The sequence below is a fragment of the Trachurus trachurus genome (genome assembly GCF_905171665.1).
Source record: "Trachurus trachurus genome assembly, chromosome: 5".
NCBI classification, from domain to species: domain Eukaryota; kingdom Metazoa; phylum Chordata; class Actinopteri; order Carangiformes; family Carangidae; genus Trachurus; species Trachurus trachurus.
In genome coordinates this window covers 15,923,847-15,945,997 of record NC_139896.1, presented here as the reverse complement: position 1 = coordinate 15,945,997, position 22,151 = coordinate 15,923,847, and the positions used below count along the sequence as shown (strand labels likewise).

Here is a 22,151-nt window from a genome sequence, read left to right as displayed (position 1 = left end):
AACACACAGGATTATTCCTGTGCTGCACTGAATAGATACAGTATTTAAACAGCTTATTCACATGAACACTGCACGAATTTACTTCACACAAGACTGATTGTATAAAATAATCATCCATACAAATGAGTTAGAGGTACGCTGGGTAATCCATAGACCTGAAACTGTTTCCATTAAGACACGGAGCAGTAATGCTGAACCAGCTGCCTGAAAAGCTGACTTTTCCACAAGGCCACCATGAGTGTGACAACTGTAGTTTTGATTGAAATGTCTCAACAGATTTCGTGCAAAGTGTTATACGTAACATTACATTGCATTGTGGGATACTATGACTACACAGTATAGGGTACAATTATTCTCATTACACATTTACAAATTGATGAGCTAATGGGAGTAGTGAGTGATTTTGGACACAGTATGAACTTTTGCAAAACCAATAAAGTTCCCATAATCCTCACATGATGCTTGTTAGCACTGCAGGCTAACAAACATATGCTAGCGTTTAGCCGAACCACCACTGTGCGTACTTACCACCACTGTGCGTACTGTATGTGCAGCCAACATTGGCACTGTTAGTAATTTAAGTTAAGGGGTTTTCAGTGGAGAGATAGGTTTTTCATGAGACTGAGTGAACTGTTTCCAATTGTACCAGTCTCCAACATGACTGTGGAAACTATAGAATAGCGCTAAATAATTCTGCCGTTGTTTCAAAGTAGTCTGGAGTTTGTTGCAAATACTTTAAGCAGCATATCTACAGCTGCTGCCTTCAGATGGTTAACTTTGGCGGTTCACATGCGATAGTGGTGTTGTTTGAACAATGGCTTCTGCAAAGATGAATGAAGATGCTACCCCTGAGCGTCCATGGCCGTATCTTAAGCCCATGTTCAAGGTTTCTGAAACGAAGAATAATTCCTATCGGTTTAAGTGATTGCTCTGTTTACTACACACAAACAAAACATGGTTTTTACATTTTCTGTGCTCAGTTACCATTACTTTTGTGCTAACGTACCTACAGATCGTTTTATAAATAAACATGATGTGTGAATCTGCTTCAGTTTATTCTTAACTGCAATTGCGATGAAAATGATGTTTAAGACATTTTTAAGTACTTTCAGTACTTTGTATTTTTTTAAACCAATTATTTAAGCAGTTTCACTTGAGTAATATTTTGACTAAGCTACTTTTACTTGTAATATTTAACAAGGAGTATCTGTGCTTTTATTCAAGTAATGAAATTGTGTACTTTGTCCACCTCTGCTAATTACCCTTCATTATGTCTTTCAGTCTGCAGGTTCATGTGACAGCTGGTGAAAAAACTGAGTAAAAGATGTTGTGTTGTGGTTCAAAAGCTGGAATAGCTCATTATACTCACGTACTGTACAGTATATGATGTGTGTGTAGCCAATGTGTTGATTCTTATTTTCATGCTTTTTCCCAGGTGCCTTATTATATCCTTTACGTTATAGTTAATTAATTATCTCAAAACTAACATTAAATACTGATCTAGCTGTTGTGTCGGCATACTTTGTGTTACCACGCCCTCCAGGCGGATGACGTTTGGGTGATCAAACTGGGCCATGATAGACGCTTCAGCCAGGAAGTCCCTCTTCTGCTTCTCGGAGTATCCAGCCTTCAGCGTCTTCAGGGCCACTGGGATGTCTCTTTTCCCGGGAAGCCTCATACGTCCATAACAAACCTCCCCAAATTCCCCTATACACAAGAGCAGACCAACAACATGAAATATTCCACTGTACCGAACATGCACTGTGCATAGCTGCACCCACACCCCACCCTACATGTGTTAAGTTCATTTCCTGCCATAGATAAGGGAAACAAAATTCACTTACAGATGATCTGACCACGTATATGTGCACAAGCTAAAGTGAGCCATCAGCCTTTTCCTCAGTAATGCTTATCCTTATCCTCCTTAGTGTACGTTCTCTTATTTGCCTTCCTCGGGTCTGTACTTTATATGTCTCTTTGTGTTTGCAGGAGTCACATGCATCAGTGTATTGTGGTGCTGACACATTGTTAGTATTCCCTGCCTGTCTAAGGAACTTTGATTGACAGCCCCACGCAACGCTCTGATTCCGCTCTGTCATCCTCCTCTCTGCTGCACACCACAGCCTTTACACCAGCCAATGATTTTAACTTAGCTCAGCCAATGATTCTGACTCTGTGTGTGTGTGTGTGTGTGTGTGTGTGTGTGTGTAAGTGCACACAAGTTCATGGTTTTACCTGAACCAATGATTTTCTCTATTTTGATCCTGGAAGCTTCAATTTCTCGGGCAAACTCGTGGACCGCCTGGCAGGGGTCCTCGTATGTGTGTGGGTCGATATAGAACCTCGCGTCGGGGAATGACACTAAGATAAACAACATTACCATTTGGTCACATATCAGAGAATGAGAGCAACATCACATCTGAGCCCCTGTCACTGGTGTGTGGAGGGAAAAATTATGAAAGGGAAGAAATGACTCAGAGAAAGGAGCAGACAGAGGGAGGGAGAGAATAAACAGCATATAGGGAATAAGGCCTGTGTGCTTCTGTAATCACTCGGACTGAGATGAAAATTGTTTGCTCTGAGGATGAACTTTATTACATGGGAATGAAAATATGAACGCTTTAAGGAAGGTAATTTAATCTATCATTGAGTAATAATTGAGGAATAGGTCAAACATACCGTGACCATTCTGGTAATGCATCTTCTCTTCATCGGAGTCCTGGAAGGCTTTGCTGTAGCCACAGTGTCTATAAAAACAAAACCAAACACACACACACACATGCACACAACACCAGTCATCAGATCACACACGTGCACACACATAAACATACAGCGGGATGAATACAGGACAATAGTGACACATTTGTATTTTCAAACTCTAACTACACCTTATAATTAACAATCAATAATTGATTAATTCATTATTGACCTATTTGTGAGGAAAAAAACACTCAAACCGTTAATTCAGTTTTTTTAAACTCTTAAGTGAAGAGGCAGCAAACACAAAAGATCAAAAAAGACACAGTTCTGTCATTTACTACTCATGGTATCAAACCACACAGGAACTACAACCAGTCTTTTCTCTGCTCGGGATTGTATCGTCTCTCCAATTTGCATGGGCACTTCAATTCAAAAGAATGAAAATACAATTAATTTTCATACCAGCGAGAGTAATAGAGAAAACAACTTTTTCATTTTATTTTGTTTGTCAATCTTTAATTGACTCAACCAATTTAATTAATTACCTTTGTATTATTAATTTGTACTTTTTTTTATAGGAGCTAACAAAAAGGTTTCTGCTTTTATGGCAAGTAAAAAAGCTTAACATTAGGAAGTCACATGAAACACATCCCATTAGGACATTTAACACCTCATTCACAGATGAGACTATAAGGGGTGTCTGAGGCTTTTGAGCTCACTCAATATTAAGCAAGGAATTTGTATACTCAGTTACTGTTTGCTCCTGACTTAAACCCTGTGCCTGTGCCTGTACATACAGGAGTCTGCAATCACAGGTCTGCCTTTTAGTATTTTCCTGCAGCGCTCTTGGAGATGGAATGAATATATTATCATGGTGGCTGCGTTAGAGGATCTAACAATCACTGCCAGTCACAATCACTACTTTTATCCCCTTTTAACACAGGATTGTCCCCGTCACTGGGAATCCTGTGACAGGGAGAAACTCGTCTTTGTTTCGAATGTATAGAGTTAAAAAAAAAATATGCACAAAGCAGTTCTGCCAAGAGCAGATGATGTGTCTTTTATGGTCAGTTCACTTTTGAATTCACTTTAGACACATTGATGCTCTTATGATTATCATATTTTATGTGTGTAATGTATGTCATTTAGCTGTCAAACAATTATCCATTATCTGTCATTTAAAGCAGAAGTAAGCGATCCGGTCGTTTTGGCTAACTTCTTGTCAACCGATGGAGTTAGCAGTCCCCGCCCTCGTCCCTACGTCACCACATTCACGCGCATCCCTTGGCTGCACACACAGAGGACCGCCCCTTTATGCCGCTCTCTCTCCTCATTGGATAAAAGTTGTAGGATACAAGGAAAGTTTTCTCCTCGGCTTACAGCAGAGCAGAGTGACTGACAGACCCGTGTTTCGGACCAAACACTCTATGTAAGTGATTGCCGTCGGAAGATAACTATTTAAGACTTATATTAACACAAACATTCCGCTTACTTCTGCTTTAACTGTTTGCACAGTGAAAGTGGAATTAAAAATAGTGTCAAGTTTTTCCTTGTATTTCTTTTCTCTTGAAATGATTTTTAATGTTTAATTTGGTTTGGATTTGTTAGCTGAATATTGATAATATGCAACATTTTCATCTGCAGTAAAACTGAAAGACAAGCAAAGCATGAATAAAGGAAACTGTGTGTTTCGATGGGTGGTGTTTATATTTATAAGCAGGTTTGTATTCGTGGGAGTTTACCAAATGCTGTGACCAAAATACCATAAAATAATTGTGCGCTCAGCAAATTTTTGCCATGCACTAAATTAGAAATTCCTCTTCTCCCTCTGGGTGTATGTCGAGTCAGTAGGGTACCATAGTGCTGCAGTCAAGATGGTTATCTCAGTGCACTGCTGGAAAATACCAGGTTTCTGGTGCGCCACTGCATTTTGCACCATGCATCGACACTGAAATAGAGCCCCCAGTCTCAAAACCTGGAAGTGATAGGCTGCTATAGTGAATAGGATGTGAGAGTCAGTCGCACTTGTTTTAATGCCTGCGGAAACAGAGTTGTTTACTAGTCCCTCCAGCATAGATATAGAATAATCTGATACAGATACAGAACTGCAAATCTGATCAGTCTTCTGAGCTCTGATATCTGTGTATGACAAGTGTCTCAATAAAACTAGTAAACATGTTAAAACAAAAGAGATTCCTGAACACTATAAGAAACAAACAACTTAGTGCTGTATGTTTGTCAGAACAAAGCTGCCTGAACAGCTTTACATACTCACAGACACACACAGACTAGAAACTGCACTTATGAGTGAATATAAGCATTAAAGCTTGTAGAGTCACTTGTAGTTAGTGATACTACAAGCTACTGACTTTATGATTCTTCATGGAGCGGAGTAAAAACCATTGCAGTTTACTGTGGACATCAGATCCTGAACTACTGGCTACGGACTGGTTGCGTCTGCAATCACTCACTCATTCGTGGTTTGGGACGGTGTTGTTTGGTGGTGTTTTAGCAACTGGACTCATTTGTTTTCTTGGCAGTCGATCACACATGTATGAGGTTGCATCCTTTTGTTTCATCAGTGCTTAAGTCATTATCTGTGAATGAGGTGTTAGGCATCTATTGGGAGTTCTTGTGAAACAGTAACCATTTAACTCCTTACTATTATCAATAACTAACTGGTTCCAAACTGATTCACCTGGATAAATAAAGGTTATTATTAATAAAAACATGGCAGTGTTAGTCCAATTAAAACTTGGACTGTTACAAATGTTCTTCCTGTCTGTACAGGGCTGATGTGATATACACACTGACCAAGCTCACAAACCTCCCCTTCTTCGCTGGCTAAGAGATAATCTACCCATTGTTTGGCAAATGGTCCAAGTAAGTGATGAGATGGAGGAATTAAAATCACCCAAAAGTGTCTAACATGCTAACATGGCATACACTATCTTAAGTGAGAGCAGAGCACTAGTGTTAGCCAAAAGTGCTGTGTTTCATTATCCTGACTTTAAAGATTAAAATCTCATTTACTCAGTGGAGCCACTGATTCATCTGCTGTGCAGGGAGTTTTTCCCCCTCATCATAGAGTGCTGCAGAAATGAGTCCTGAAGCTTGGAAGTTACTTAGCATTTTTAGCACTTCAGGTTCCCTTGTTCTGATGTCTGACTTTACTGAATGTGTTTTTGGTTGGATGGCTGAAATTAAGTCTGTGATTAACACAAGCTTCATGTTTCGTTTTATGAGAGTGCAGTATGATAAATAGCCTAGTCCTGAATCTTCCAGCCTGTCTCTTACGTCTCTCAAGTATTTAAATGAGACTACAGAGATTGTTGGGGATGTTAAACGTCATCACAGTGAACATAAAAACTGTATTTCTCAATCTACGGTACCTTTACAGCTGCATTGTTTATATTTACACTCTTACAAACTATCACTGGCTTTGTAAGATGAAAGGCTTTTGTCCAAAAAATCTGAGCTATATCACACAACAAGCTGAAGTCATGTGACTGTGGTGTAGTTGGTTTATCGCCTAATGTCAGCTTTGTGATTCCAGTGATTGCATTTACAAAACCTGAGCTCTCAGTTGGTGAGGATGATCCTAATGGACACGTGTGTAATTTACACATGTGTCCATAAGTATCATACACTTTTGCTTATCACATTCAGTAGCTTCTTTTCACAAACGTAATGTGAAGATGCTCATGGTCTGTTTGTGAAGGAAAGTAGAGTGATGCAAAAGACCAATAAAGATACATCATCCCTGCAGCACTCTATCTAGGCTTACTTCCTATATAACCCATAAATCTGTCCCTGCTAATTTCTATCACAAGGATTCTGTGGTATTATTTTCTCATTAATTTAATTGTTTCCCTGAGGAGGAACTTCTAAACTCCACCAACAGTGAGTAACTCCTTTTACAATCCATCATCATATAGTGGCATTAAACCGGACTTTGCACTCACAATAACATGATTTTGCCTGGATAAAATCTTTAAATCCTCAGACTTTTTTTTTTCTTTGCAAACAGAATGGAAATGAAAAACTTAATATGCATTGAAATATGAATTAATTAGGTGCAATGAAATTAATTATTCGGTGCAGTACTACAAAGATGTAAGTTGAAGACATCAAAAGAGAGGAGGGGGAAGGAGGGGTGGGCTGATGGGATAAGTGGGAACGTTTGGCTTGTAAGCTACTGGACATGAATCAACATAATTAAATCCACTATGAGGTGGAAATTATGCCTTAGAAAATTAGAAAGTGAGAAGACAGGGAGGGTTGAGGAGATGAGAGGAGCTAAAGCATTCATTTTCAGAACTCCTCTCTACTCATCAGCCTTATTAATGATGGAAGAAGCATGCAGATTATTTGTGCACGCTGATATTTTGAACATTTAAACATGATAAGTGGAACTCAAGGTAGTTTAGCTTCTCAAAAACAGCCTTAAAAAGATCCTTTCCTCCCCCTCCCAAAACATTTTAAGGGTATAATCTAAGAGAGCTTCACACAAATGACAACCTCACTCTCATTTTGCTTTCACCAAATACTACACATGGCTAAAGTAGAAATACAGTTCACACACAGTGTTCATCACAAGCAACATTACACACAGAGAGGCACGATAGAGTAGTGTAAGAAAGTGTTCCACACACAGCAGCGATGGGTAGTGTGGTAAAGTGTAGCCTTGCCGTTTCCTGCAGATGATGATGGCCAGAAAGGTCACAAGGCCGGACACCAGGGCCATGCAGATCCATATGATTGTCATGGTGTTGTAGCGCAGTGGAGCTGCAAACACACACACACAAACACACACACACACGCTGTTTGAGCTGAGGAGAAATATGGCCACTGGCAGCTGAGAGTTTACACTGACACACTGGTAAACACAGGCGGCAGGTAGAATGGTCTTGGTTAAACAAGATAAACAAGAACTTGGAGCTTCATTAAAGAGCTTGGCTTTTCTAATTAAATCCTGTTTGTATTTTGAAAGTGTGTCTGAGGCATTATGGGTAGGAAATATTCAGCCCGATGTTGTCATCTGGTTTGAAAGATTTGAGGTTATTCTGAGTTAGACATGATTAGGCCTGCACTGTTACAAATACTTCTGTTTGATGGAGAAAAGGCAGCTAGTACAAGAACATGCACCAAGCACTAGAGCTGCATTTCTGTTTGGACTTAATCTCATACTGTAGGTCCATCAAAACCACCCGTAATCTAATAAAATGTTGAGCACATAATGTAATAGCTTTTTCCATGTACTTATTACATTTGTTATTGTGACATTTCTTGGTGTCCATTTGATTGACAAATTGCAAAGGAAGGGGAAAGTGACAAACAAGCACTACAGAGAGGACTGAGGGACTCAGCTCGTGGAAGCACGACCTCCTGGTGTTGGTGTGTGGGAAATGAGTGAGGGATGAAGTTTTTGGAGTTTTAACTACTTGAGGAATGGGGGTCTGGATGAGTCTGCACAGCACAGATGTCCTCAAGGCTAAAAGGGCGTCATTGATTATTGTGTTATGTGCTGAACATTTTTAGTATATTTTCTGCAGACTATTCCATTATCAAGTATTTATTTTTATGACTTTATATGCAGTTAGTACAGTTTTTATATCCGTATTTCTTGCATTTCATGTATAATTAAAAAAAAGAAAGAGTGAGGTTTCCAGCATGAACTTTTCTTGGCCCCTGAAAGTCAGCAGCAGTTACCGGCCTCTTATCTTGCTTCTTACAGTCTCGCAAACTGTATTGTATCACTGAAATGCCTGTGGGTGATATGCTACTGTAGCTGTGGCCCAAAAGGTGGAGATGGTTGTCTACCACTCAGGAGGTTGATCCTCAGCTGTTACTCTACATGTCAAGTGTGTGTCTACATATGATCTTGGGTTTAATAATGTGCAAAATGCTCATTTGCAACATTTTCTAGACAGTTTTGACAAAAAAAATACTTCCCTGATATTTTAAAATTAAAATTTAAAAAGATATTTGGCTTCCAGAATAACACTCGCCATCAAAGAGAAAACCTCTAACCTCTGATAAAACTCTAATGTTCCTCTTCAACCGAATGTTAATGGGGAAACTAAATGACATTTCAGTCTGATTCTCCACTCACACCTAAATCAGTTTTCTGTTGTTGTTGTTTTGAGGCACTCAGACCTGGACACGACTCAGCAGCGGGAAACCACAGTGCTCTTCACAGGAGGACAACAGATATAACTGCGCTTGAAAAAGCCTAGTGTCTGTTTTTCATAAACTTTAGGACATATCGACTACTCAGCATGCAGTCCTCTTGTTTTCAGAGTTTGAAAATGAATCAGCATCAAGAGGGGGAGAGTTGGGGTCGAGTGAGCAGCAGAATGAAGAGGGAGACTATTAGTCAATGGAACAGCAATGGGACTCCAACCGGGCGGGAGGTCGAGCTTTTCAGACCCTGAGTCTGCTCTGCACGTTATCTGCCAAAATCCCTATTAGAAAAGAAAGATATTCTCATAAAAGCTTTTCTTTTCTTTTTTTTAGTAATGTCCAACTTTGTGTGTTGTACTTGCCTCTGGTGGAAAGACTCATGAAGACTTCCTCCCTACCGCAGCACTGTGTACAGTTGTTTGAAGCTGGGATAGGCTGCAGTTCTGCTGACAGGGGTGACCCTCTAACAAAGTGCAGATCAATGCAACAGAGGGATGGACCGAGGCGGTTATCGGACTCATTGACACACCAGCCCCTTTAGCCCTGGACCATGCTGTGCAGTCTGGCCTGGCTTTGAGAAACTTTCAGTTCTGAGTCTTTTAACAGAACAAACTGTTTTCTTACTGGACTTTTTTTTTGGCGTATTAAACTGAAGTGTTCCTGTGGCTCGGAGCAGGACATTCACTGATACAGTATGACCCGTTTGTTTCTCTGTCAAATACAGATCATAGTACACACACATACACACACCTGCTTTCCCTGTCTGAATCTCCACATTCTGGCTGAAGCGACCGCAGCCTGCTGATGTTCTGGCTCGGACCTGGAAGATGTACTTGGTGCCTGGCTTCAGCCCCGACACCCGGGCGCTGGTATTTTTAGACTTCAGAGTGGAGTAACTCTGTTCTTCATTATCCTGGAAGACAAAACAGCCACATTTAAAGATTAACGCTGAGGAAATTGAAATACTGGTCAGCTCATGAGCTCACTGCATTTGTCCACATCAAACCTAAGCTCTGCTGCTCCATTTTAACATTTTAAAAATAGAGGTTTATAACAAATTGTAGGACTGTGCACTGTAGATTTTATGTATTTCAAAATTCAACTCTATCAAACTGTTTTAATAGCACACATACAGGTAAAGTTAAATAGCAAACAATAATCAGTTAAAGGGATAGTTCACCCTAGAATGATATTTCGCTCATTATCTACTCACCCTCATGTTGACTAAGGGCTGGAAGAATTATCAGAGTCCACCGTCCCTTCTCTGAGTTACAGGGGGTCTTGGCGTAGCAGTAATTGTCCCGAAAAAAATTAAATAAGTCTATATTTTAAGCTTGTTTGTAGCGGAAGCTTCTCGAAGCTCCTCTTCCTGGTCCGTCCAAATCTCGCGTGATTTGCGCCGGCGTCAGTGCGGTTACTGCGAATCACGCGAGATTTGGACGGACCAGGAAGAGGAGCTTCGAGAAGCTTCCGCTACAAACAAGCTTAAAATATAGACTTATTTAATTTTTTTCGGGACAATTACGCAATTTGGGGCTTCAGCACAAGACGGACATTACATACGAGCATCATGGAGGTATTTGGATGTTTTTTTGTGTGTGTTTTTTTACGAAGAGCTCCGGTGTCCCTTTGCAACCGTTGCATTGAAATGCACTGCGACTCCAAGACCCCCTGTAACTCAGAGAAGGGACGGTGGACTCTGATAATTCTTCCAGCCCTTATAGTCGGGGAGCCACAGGCTCAAAAATGGGTTGAACCTGACATCGTCCGTTATACTTTTTATTTGTGTTTTTTCTGTTAAATTTGAGACTAAGGAACAATAATTGAGGGGTCTGCTCTGCCGGAAATATCGCGAAAAAAAATTGTGGCCATTTCACTGTATGCACCCTTTATTTTTCGACAGGAAATTGTAAAAAATGATTTTTTTCTTCAAATCCTCAGTAGCCTGGGTAGGCTGTCAATTAATGCATTTCAGATACACAGAACACATGTGGTGACAACATCCACTGAAAAAATAACTCTTAAAACACATTTCTACATGATTTTGTATCAATTTTATGGAAAAAAATTAGGCGTTTTCTCACTTTTTCCCAATATTTTCATCTTTACTTCATTGGCAATCAACTATGGGTCCAGGTTATGACATCAGTCAATGTGTCATCATTTTCAGCAAACAGTATACTCATTCCAGTGAAAAAATTATAAAAATCCAACCAAAATCATTGGTTCTATGATAATTTCACTACTAGCTGGCGATCAACAGGCTCAGAACCTCAATGGAATTTTAGGCTAGGCCTACTCTCGAAATTCCAAAAGACATACTGGATGTTTAGCATCATGGTACACTCACAAACACCAGCTTAGTATTTGAATGAGTTTGAAACAACCAACAGTTACCAGTGTTTCTAGTTTAGCTGTTAGTTGAAATTCAACTCCCGTGGGAAACCCCCTAAAAAAAGTAGTTGGGGTAGTTACCTGTAACCAGACTTTCAAAAATTCCGAAATTTTTAATTTGGCCTTAAGTAAGTTGTGAGGGGTCAAACTAGGGGTTTTTCACGATTCTGAGTTGATTGCAAGCATTAGCTTTTCATCCAAAACACTCCTTGGTGTAAAAAAAAAAAAAAAAACAGCCACACCCACTTTTCCTGTTCATCGGAAAGGAACAACCCCCTCCCCCCACCAATAGAATGTATTAGAAGTTATTCCGTAGCATGGCACAGGTTGTCTTTAATGTCACATATGCTCAATATAATATAACTTACATTCTACCCCTTTTTCTTGGTAGGACCCTCCAGGATTTTACAATGTTTTAATTGCAACTATTAACGCAAATTCAACCAGTCCTCATGTATTCTCTTCCGCCACGCAATTTATCACCACAACCTCTCTTTAAATTTGCTATCATAGACCACTGTGGCTAGTTATGGTCACAGGAATTAATGATGTGATGTTGTCAATAGCTATGTGATTTTTTTTTTGAATTAATAATAATTTTTAATTATTGTTTTCATATATTAAGCTATTATGCGGATTGGGAGTGTGAGAGAGAAAAAAAACACTGGGTGCACACCAGATTTCACATACCAGTAAAAGCTGAAATGCACACACACACCTGGACCCATAGTTGATTGCCAATGAAGTAAAGATGAAAATATTGGGAAAAAGTGAGAAAACGCCTAATTTTTTTCCATAAAATTGATACAAAATCATGTAGAAATGTGTTTTAAGAGTTATTTTTTCAGTGGATGTTGTCACCACATGTGTTCTGTGTATCTGAAATGCATTAATTGACAGCCTACCCAGGCTACTGAGGATTTGAAGAAAAAAATCATTTTTTACAATTTCCTGTCGAAAAATAAAGGGTGCATACAGTGAAATGGCCACAATTTTTTTTCGCGATATTTCCGGCAGAGCAGACCCCTCAATTATTGTTCCTTAGTGTCAAATTTAACAGAAAAAACACAAATAAAAAGTATAACGGACGATGTCAGGTTCAACCCATTTCCTTGAGCTTTTGAGCCTGTGGCTCCCCGACTATTAGTCAACATGAGGGTGAGTAGATAATGAGCGAAATATCATTCTAGGGTGAACTATCCCTTTAAGTTATACTGTACACCTTAAATCTATACACCCAATACAACTTCATAGTATAATAACATACTGGATACAGGTATAGTATATAAGAGTTATAGACAATGACATATACTAGGAGTTTTCCTTTTTGCTATTTTCACAATAATTAAAAATTATTGTTTTTAGATGAGGAATCAAATACATAATCAAATCACAAAGGAACATCAGATCAAAGAAAATTATGTTTATTCTGGTAATGCAGAGGTCTTCTAAGCATCAAATTGTTGTACTATTGCCATACAAATAACAACATAACATGTATTATCTACCTTCCCATACAGTATGCCTCAGTTGTTTTTTCTCTCTCTTTCTCATTATTTTCAAAAAGTTCAGGTCATGACGTCCAAGCTTAAATCCAAAGTATTGTTTGCAGTTAAGAAAAAAACTCCTGCTTGACATGATCCTTTCACTGCTTATAATTAACTTCTAATTAATGGCTACTCCACCAATGTGAGACAGTGACAGACGAGACACACCACCAGACGGAGCTGGACTACACTGAGAAACCAAGCCAAACTCAAAACAAGCTGATTGCTGACTGCAACAAATAGCTGCCCCAGTGCTGCCAGAGCAGACAGTCGAGGTTCACAGTATCAAGAGATTAACTTCATTAATGTGTAGCTACTATAATACATCTCTATACACGGGGGTATACAGTCTACAGTACAGGCCAAAAGTTTGTATACTTTCCTTTATTTCAATGGAAAAGTGGGTCCAAACTTTTGTCTTAATGAATACAACCTTATCTGCCAGTCAGGTGTAATTGGCAGCCAATTACACATCCTTTGATCTGCTTCTATTAGCCAGAAAAATGACAGGCGCTTTGAAATGTGTTTGTTTTATTTTCATGTTTCCTTTCAAATTATTGCTTCATTTATGATGCATCATTTGTTCAAATGCAAATTGCCAAGCTTGTTACACCTATTCACTATTCAAAATTGTATTTATTTATTTATTTTTTCATGTTCATATTCATTAAAAAAGATGAAGCATTTATTGTTTTGAAAGAACTGTCTCTCTTTTTTTTTTTTGGAAGTCTCAATTAACAATCAAGTTCATCATTACTACCCTCATCATCACTACTGTCCTCTCCTTCCTTTCATCTGCCCACTGCAGAATCTTTTAATTCAGATTTATTTTCTAAGTTTGGGAGTACGATAACTTCAAGAGCAGTAGGAGGTGCGAGGTGCATCCAAACAGCACAATAAGTGAATCATTCATGTGTCCTTGGAAAGGATAAGAGCCTAATTATGACGAAGTGCTAGGTGAAGAAATAAGAGCCTTTTTTTGTCTTCATTATCATCCTCAGCTAGAGTGCTGCGGCGGAGGCCACCACCCTTGCTGTGACTCATTGTTGTTCGGTACAGTACTACAGAAACCTTAAGAAAGCACATTGCTGACTTGTCCACTCGAAATCCCCCACAGGCGTCTCGCCCCCTGAGTGAGGCCAGATTAAGACACCAGCGCGAGAGGCGAGCTAATCCTTCAGCTCTCCCCACACCATCCTGCTTGTATGGCTATGAGACTGTCTGCTCCCCGGCTGTTCCCTCTGCAATTAGCTCATTTCTATCAACACACACCCACACACATATACTCACATAGACACACTTCCCTCTCTACAGTTACTGTATGGGGACCTGTGATAATTTAATCTTCAGCACCTCACCTTAACTCTAACAATCAGAACTCACATCACAACTAGCCTTTACCCAACTCTATGATCAAGTTAACTATTTAACTGTTCAAATTTATGGGGTCCAGAATTGTGGTTCCTATAAGTCTGCTGCTGGACCCTGGCACAGCAGAAGATGATAAAATTTGTAATTTATGTGACATCCAAGAGATGGAGAATGAAATTCATTTTGTGTTCTACTGTCCTTTCTATGACTTTATAAGACAAAAATTGTTTAGTATAAGGTAGATCCAAATAACGAATGTGTGTGGTTAGACGATGCTGAGAAGCTAAAACATCTTTTTCAGTTGAATATATTTGCATTTTCTTTATTTCTTGAAAAGGCTTGGGCAATGAGACGAAGAGCGATATACTGTATAGTTGAGTACTCAAAGTAATCTTAAATTGTTTATTTATGTGTCACACCTGTGTAGCAGGTAATACCAACAGGAAGGACTGTCTAGTCTTTTTTTTGTATTTGTCATTAAATGTGTCTCGTAATCCCATATGGGATGGGCCACAGTGGTGGCATGACACGAAAATAAAAAAAAATTCATTCATTCATACACACACACACCTGCAGAGATGGTTTGTTCAGCTATCTCTGAAGGGACCCATCTTTGACGAAATCCATTCCTTAGTCCCATACCCTAACCCTCCTCATCCTTAAACCTTAAAGCAGAAGTGAGTGATCCGGTCGTTTTCGCTAATGCTGCGTTCCAGGCAGGCTTTTGAAATCGTAAATTACAGCTTCAAGTCACAACTTACGACTTTGTAGCGTTCCAGGCAACCCACTCGTGTTTTTCCGACCTGTTTTACCGGTGAAAGTCACTATAACGGCCACTCGTAACTTCCGACCGGTGAACTCGTACCAGATCGAACTGGTACCACTTCACGGTCGGAAAAATACGAGTTTCCTTGAACGCACCATAACAGTCCTCGTCCCTACGTCACCACATTCACGGCGTCCCTTGGCTGCACACACAGCCCTGCATGCCGTTCTCTCTCCTCATTGGATAAAAACTGTAGGATACGATAAATGTTTTCTCCTCGGCTCAGAGCAGAGCAGAGTGACTGAGAGACCCGTGTTTCAGTCCAAACACTCTATGTAAGTGATTGCTGTCGGAAGATATAACTATTTAAGACTTATATTAACACAAATATATCACTCACTTCTGCTTTAAGTATTAACCTTCATACAGCCATTTAAACTTATGGGGTCCAGCATTTTGTTCGCCATGAAGCTGCCGTATCTCATAAGTATAGTGAGTTCCCAAGCGCCCAACGCACACCAAGTCTTAACTGTCAAACCACCATGTGAAGGTGTGTCAGAAAATGAAGGACTGGTCAAAATATCTTCACTCTGTTAGATAACCACTCACCCGCACACACACACACAGATTTTTATACAAACACACACACACAGTCGTGGCAAAAAGGTCGTCACAAGGCTTATACGCCCGCCAGCCGCTTGCTGTCACTGTCACTTTCACTAAGTTGCAATCTACACCGTCTCATCCTCTTTCTTGCTCTCCCTCTCTCGACCCCCATTTCCTTTCAATTAGCTGAGCTGCCAGTAGGATCTTTCTCCAGGATTAAGTTATCCAGAGTCTATCCCCACCGCCACTCCTCTGCATTCACAATATCTTGGCTCGGCTTAGTCGCAGCCCTTTGAAGACAATGAGCTTATGCTCTGCAGGTAAAAGTGACAACTGCGTCATTCTGTTTTTTCCTCCCATGAGCAGCCTAAATAGTTTTTTTTATCTCAACTGGAAATAAACAGAATATGTTCACATGAACCTAAAACTTAAAACGTTTGGGCCCTGTGTGAGTTTTTGAGCGTTACTGTACAGGCGCAGCAGTTTGGTGAGTATACAGTACCTTCTCATAGTATTTGATGTCGTACTCCAGAATAACTCCGTTGGGCTGGTCGGGTTCGTGCCATAGCAGAGTCACGCTGTTCTGGCTGGTGTTCTCCTGGCGGATGGCTAACACTTCAGACGGAGCTGCACAGGAAAAAGGAGAGATTGCTGGGTTGTCAGTTTAAGATGTGATGACCTTTCAGTGGCGTCCTGTTCACACTGGAAGTGCATTTCACGATTGATGACAAAATGAGAATGAAACCTTCATTAGCTTAAGGTTTAATTGAAATAGTCCTTACTAATCCAGCAGACACAGAGTAACAGTTTTGGTCTTTTGAAGCTTAATGCTAAACTGTGTTCACCAGCTATTCTCTAACTCTGTATGGTATTTGGTGTAGGTCAGGTAGTGCACACTGGGGTTATTAGAGCTTTTAAGTTGAATAAACTAAGCTGCTTGCTGCTGGAAACAAGGTTGATGAGAGTGGAGAGGCTGAATAAAAGAGCTGAAAAGTCAGGCAGTAACTATTCATTATGATTGACACTCATAACCATATCAAAAAGTTCAACTTTATGTTTGGGAATGGAGAGAGAGAGATCAGCTCCTACTTATGATGCTTTGCACTGCAATAACATCACACTACTTCTGAGACACAATATTTTTCTTGTGAGGATGCTCTCACATAATCAGCATAGGGATATGGAAATATAAGTATCACACCTTGCTTTCAAAAACAAGACAAGCATTTCTAAAGAGAAGACACCCGTCTGTGAGATAATGAAAAGAAATATGAGGCTGCATTGTTTTGCTTAACACTATGTCAGTCATGGAGGTCACAGATGGGACGGAGTTCTGATCTGCTATTTGAAAGATTGAGCAAGTTGTCAAAATGAGGTATCTTGCGCTCAATGATATTCCACCTTTTCTACCTACTGTGAGTCAATCCAACACTAAATATTTGATCTTCAAACAACAAAACTATCAATAAAACTATTGATGTATTGGTTGTGCTTACACTATTTCAAAGTACTCAACCTGCTGAGTTGTTTTGTTTTTCTGAAGGAGAACTGGTTGCAGAAATAAGCGCCTCTAAAAAATGTTATTAAGTTCAAAAAAAGTTCAGTACTTATCAGTGAGCAAACCAACGGGGGGAAGGTTAACACAGCTGTAGCACTAATGAGGATTTAAATAACATTAATACTGTAGTCTTCAGTAAAGTCAGTGTTGGGTGAATAAGTGTCAGAGTTGGACATAAGCATTGTTTGCTGACAGTGGCAGCTATTCCAACCGGTCCTTGTGAAAAACAAAGTGTGTGCACCACAACCTGTTTTTCATTATCAGCACAAAATGTGGTCAAGACAGCAAATTTCTTTTAAAGATTCTTATTTTGGCACTTTTGCTGAATCTGACAGCAGAGAGAGGCGGCAAAGAGGGAAGAGGAAGATATGTGAACATGGGCCAAGGCTGGATACACATTCCGAATATAAGTGAGACATCCACTTGGCCAACGGTTTAATTTAATGTTTTGCTTTTGTGACATTTCTCTTCTTTTGGATACTTTACAGTGAGCGATTCAAGGTCGGAGTTGAATCCGGGACAAAACAGAAATGGCAAATGGTGCGTCATCTGAGACATCCTCAATTCCCAGCATCTCTCTCTATTCATCCTTCGTCCTATCCTGTCTCTTTAAGTTTTTTTTTGGGGGGGGGTCGGGAGCAAAAGCAGAGAACACAACAGTGGATCCACACTGAGATACATGCTGTTCAGTTGGTTAAACTTCATGATGAAAAACTGCACGTCATTGTTCTGAACCCTACCTGCCTGGTTTGTCGTGATGTTGACCAAGGCGTATGTTGACGGCTCGTTGCTCAGGTGCGTCACAGCGTTCATGGCCAGGATGCGGAAGGAGTAGTTGGTGTGTGCCACTAGGTTGAGCACAGTCACCCAGGACTCCGTCAGCCCGGCCTGGCGAGGGACAAACCGAACTGCGGCGGAGCCCAAACGCTCCACCACGCCTCCTCCCCCGGCCCCGATACTCGCCACTCCACCTGCCTTCCCACCAGAGCCGGTTCCCCCCGGGGAGGACGCACAGTCCTCACAGGGTCCTCCTTCCCCAGAGCATTTCTGACACAACAAGCTGTACTGCAGGTCGCTGCGACCTCCAGTATCCAGAGGGCGATCCCATTCTAAGTTCACAGATGTCCCATTGACCGAGGAAATGACATTTACTGGAGCAGATGGAGGGCCTGCAGAAAAGAAAGATGGAGGTTTGAGTTCATTCACAGGTTTGATCGCTGTCTAAAAAAAGGAAATTGTGTTTTTCAGGCACAGATAACTTCAGCATGTCATTCCATGGTTGCTGTGGGTTGAGCGAGTTGTGTCGATTCACAAAAGTCTCCGGACTACTTTGAGGCGTTCTCTGCGTCTGTGGGATTAGGCGATCTTGTGTACGGCGTGTTTGTGCTTACGGGAGCATGGAGCTGCTGGCGGGTCATCTGCTGCTCGATAGTAGTTGGAGTCGCACGGGCAGGAGAGAGCAGCTCTGGTCTCCGAGTGGCTGTGTTGTGGACATTTACCACACAGGCCATCGCCCGCCACCGGCTTATAGAAACCCACCTCACAGGCTGCAGAGAGAGAGAGAAAGAGAGAGAGAGGGGTAGAATAAATAGAGTTAATAGAGAGCTGGGAAGGGCTCTGCACTCCCATAATCATTCAGACCATGATAAAATTGAGAGAGTGCAGCAAGAAAGGCATGAATCACCCTCCATATAGCAAGCTGCGCATATCAACGCTGCTTCAACTTTTTCAAAACTGTGTCATCTCCTCCAAAGCATTAATTTTAGGACATAGCCCCCACCCCCCTCCTCCAAATCTATGTATAATTACAGGCCTTGTAACCGTAGAGACTGCGGAGCAGGGGAGATGAAAGTCATACTTCTTTCTGCTCAGATTTGGGCTGAAAAGGCTCTGCACTGTTGATACTCCCAGTGAGACCATCAAAATCCAGACCGTGTTTCAACCTTATTCAGCTCCTCTGATACATATTCACTTTTAACTCTGCACTGATTAATAATGGAGGGGGCTCTGATAAATATATTCTCTTTCCAGGCGGTTAATAGGCTTCTGCTATGGTAAATGGGGCAGGGGTAAACCACGCATGCACACAGAAAGCAGCAGCAGCAGCAGCAGACACCACCGTGCTTATGTTTGCTCTTCCTCACAGGGTAATTTATGTGTGCTTCCCCCAAACTGCTGTGTGTCAGTTTACAAATGCAGTGTTTTCCTAACCTTTCCTTGTTAAGTTTATAGGAGACCATTTTAGATGCTTAGACTTCAAAGGTGCTGAAAGAACCATGAAATTGGATAACCAACATCAGTGGAAATATAACAGAGCAAATAGTTAAAATGTATTCTGGATTACTAGGTGAGACATTTTTAGATGTTAGTTGGAAAAGAGTAAAATGGTCTCATGTTTGTACCTGAAAAGTGCACAAGCTGCCACGTTCATCATGGTTGCACAGGAACACACACACTCACTTCTGCTTTAATCATACCACTGTGGTACATTCATTGTGTTTGAAATGGTAATAGATTACTTCAAAAACATTATATTGTACAAGCATTGTGAATGATAAGGATTTTGATATTATTACAATACTTAAAATGTACTTTGATATCATTACTTCTTAGTGTTGGCAGCTGAAAACATCCTCATTCAGAGAAGATGCTGGTGATTCACTGTGACTGTCTTGTTCTCAAACTAAGGCCACATCTGCTTCATTCATCAGCGAGAAGCCTGTTATAATATCAGATATATTCAGTGCTTTGAATGACGCAGTTGTCACACACACACACACACACACACACACACACACCTGATGTTCAACAATTTCTCCAGATTTGATTGTGTAGTGCACAAGGATGTTTAATTTCACGGTCCTTTTTTGTAGTCATTTGATATTTAGCTTTAGGTTGATGCCCATGTTTTTTTTATTTTATTTTCTATTTTTTTTTATATAGAGCGGGTCTCTGCTATTTGTAAACAGTTCGAAAGTATGTAAGTAAGTTCTAGTCCACAAATAAATACGTAAAGATTTTAATGAGAAATTGAGCCATCTGGACTTTTGTAACTTTGTGACATCACAACAAAGCCAGTGACCACTTTCAGTCATTCCCCAGGCCTGGACAAACCAGATCCACCACCTGTAGGATTTGATTATTCTGCGTGTTCACCTGAAATATGCAGAAATCTTAAAAACAGAAAAACGATGAGAGAAGAGGGTCAGAGACTCCTCTCTCGCGATTGGCTCACCGACCTATTGTTACTAAAGCCCCAGAGAAATATATCTTCTGATCGTAAAAAAAAAAAAATTCAAATAGAACACACAGGAAGTACAATAAAGTGTGGGACCTTATTAAACAGGATTTTTCTTGAAAATAGTAATTATTTAAAATGTTAAGCAAAGGTTCACAGCCTTATTATCCCAGAAAAGTCATGTTACTTAAATGACCCTTCATCTTTATCGGTGTGTCCAGAGTTAGAGAGTCTGCCTAATTTCTCTGCCAGTGAGAGGTCGAACCATATTATGCATGCAAAGCTTTGATACACACATGAATTAGAAAAATTAGAAAAAAAAGACATTAAGGATGGATGGAACACATTTGTTGCCTTGAAAAAACAATTTAGGTTTTTTAATGTTTCGACAACTCCTTTTCATTACATGGGGGGAAAACACAAATCAAACAAATTGTATTTAGACGAAAAAACGATAAAAGGGTTCAATTTAAAAGAGAAACATTATGTGGTAATAAAGGGAACCATGTCACAAATATAGATAAAACAAAACAACACAAATTGAGTTGCACTTTACTTTCTGAATACAAAGGCAGAGTGACTTATTTTCCATTTTGCATAAAGATGGGTCAGTGTTTGACTCAACTTCACTGTTTTTCATAAACAGGTACAACAGAGGAAAAGTCGAGGCCACCCGAACATCTCTGAGGATCACCTTACTTATTTAAGACTTTAAAAAAATCTCAAACATTTTAGCACCTTTTTGTTTTACACTTCTCCTGACTTCTCCTGTCACTTCAAGCCACAAACACCTCACCACTGGGCTGAGATACCATCAGTATTCATGTGTTTAGCCTGGCAAAGCAGCACTGGAAGGCTAAGTCTCATAGTTTCACATTTAATAAACTACAGTATTAACTTGCTGTGCATACCCCACAGTTCACAGAACAGTATATTATTTACACAACCCTTCAATTGTCCAGTCCCTGTTTCATCTTCTCACTGTTACAGGTTTCATTTAGTTTATTTGTATTATTGTGACTTTCATATGTAAAAGCACCAAAAAAAAAAAAAAAAAAAGCCATTGGAGGCAGTAATAGAACCACAGCTGAAGTAAAATAACAGTTTTTGTCAGTTGTCTCTGGTGGCTTTAAACTGAACAACAAAAATGACATTGCTCGCTATCTCCAGTGAAATACAATCTATAATCAGTCAATCAGACACTTATATTAACAGCCCGATCCTGGCAGTGGCATTTGGTAGCATTTCAGCTGCTGTGAAGTGGTGATTGTGTGTACCACTGAGACAATAGTTGACCCTACCACTGATTTACATGACAAAACATTGGAGAATATGGCTCATTGTGATTACCCTGTAAAAAAAAAACCAGATCTAGCAGCTGTTGTAATTAACGCAGGAGAAAAGGCAAAATAGGACATAGTATAAAGAGGAACATATTCCCTGTTAGGAGGATGTTGGATGGATGGATCAACAGAACTTCATTTAGTTGATGCACTTGTTAGATGGTGTCATCTGTATGGTTGTTCAGGTTGGGGTCTGAAATTTAGGTTTAAGACTAATACAATCAAGACAGTCATTCTTTAAAATAGAGATGAGATGCTACAGTATGACTGAGACACCACACATTAGTGTTTCCACATTGATTCCCACCATTCATCCTTCACCACATCTCAGTTGTCAGCACTGCTGCTGAAAATGACCCATTTCCAGTGACATAATAACATGTGGACGTGGGCCGAGCAGGAGAAACAGAGGGAGCATAACGCTTTGCTTCTTGCTCTGTGT

The 22,151-nt window shown here is 40.2% G+C and overlaps 1 protein-coding gene across 1 annotated transcript in view; it reads right to left on the bottom strand.

Moving 5' to 3' along the window:
* epha8 (eph receptor A8) overlaps positions 1–22,151 on the bottom strand; it is a gene marked incomplete at both ends in the record, with an annotated part of 109,751 nt that overhangs the window by 6,166 nt on the left and 81,434 nt on the right. The window contains 8 exons of the mRNA XM_083972302.1: positions 1,522–1,707; positions 2,236–2,361; positions 2,680–2,747; positions 7,392–7,488; positions 9,637–9,799; positions 16,073–16,197; positions 17,869–18,297; positions 18,520–18,675. Coding sequence (XP_083828428.1) covers positions 1,522–1,707; positions 2,236–2,361; positions 2,680–2,747; positions 7,392–7,488; positions 9,637–9,799; positions 16,073–16,197; positions 17,869–18,297; positions 18,520–18,675 — 1,350 coding nt within the window. The remainder of the gene's footprint in view (positions 1–1,521; positions 1,708–2,235; positions 2,362–2,679; positions 2,748–7,391; positions 7,489–9,636; positions 9,800–16,072; positions 16,198–17,868; positions 18,298–18,519; positions 18,676–22,151) is intronic.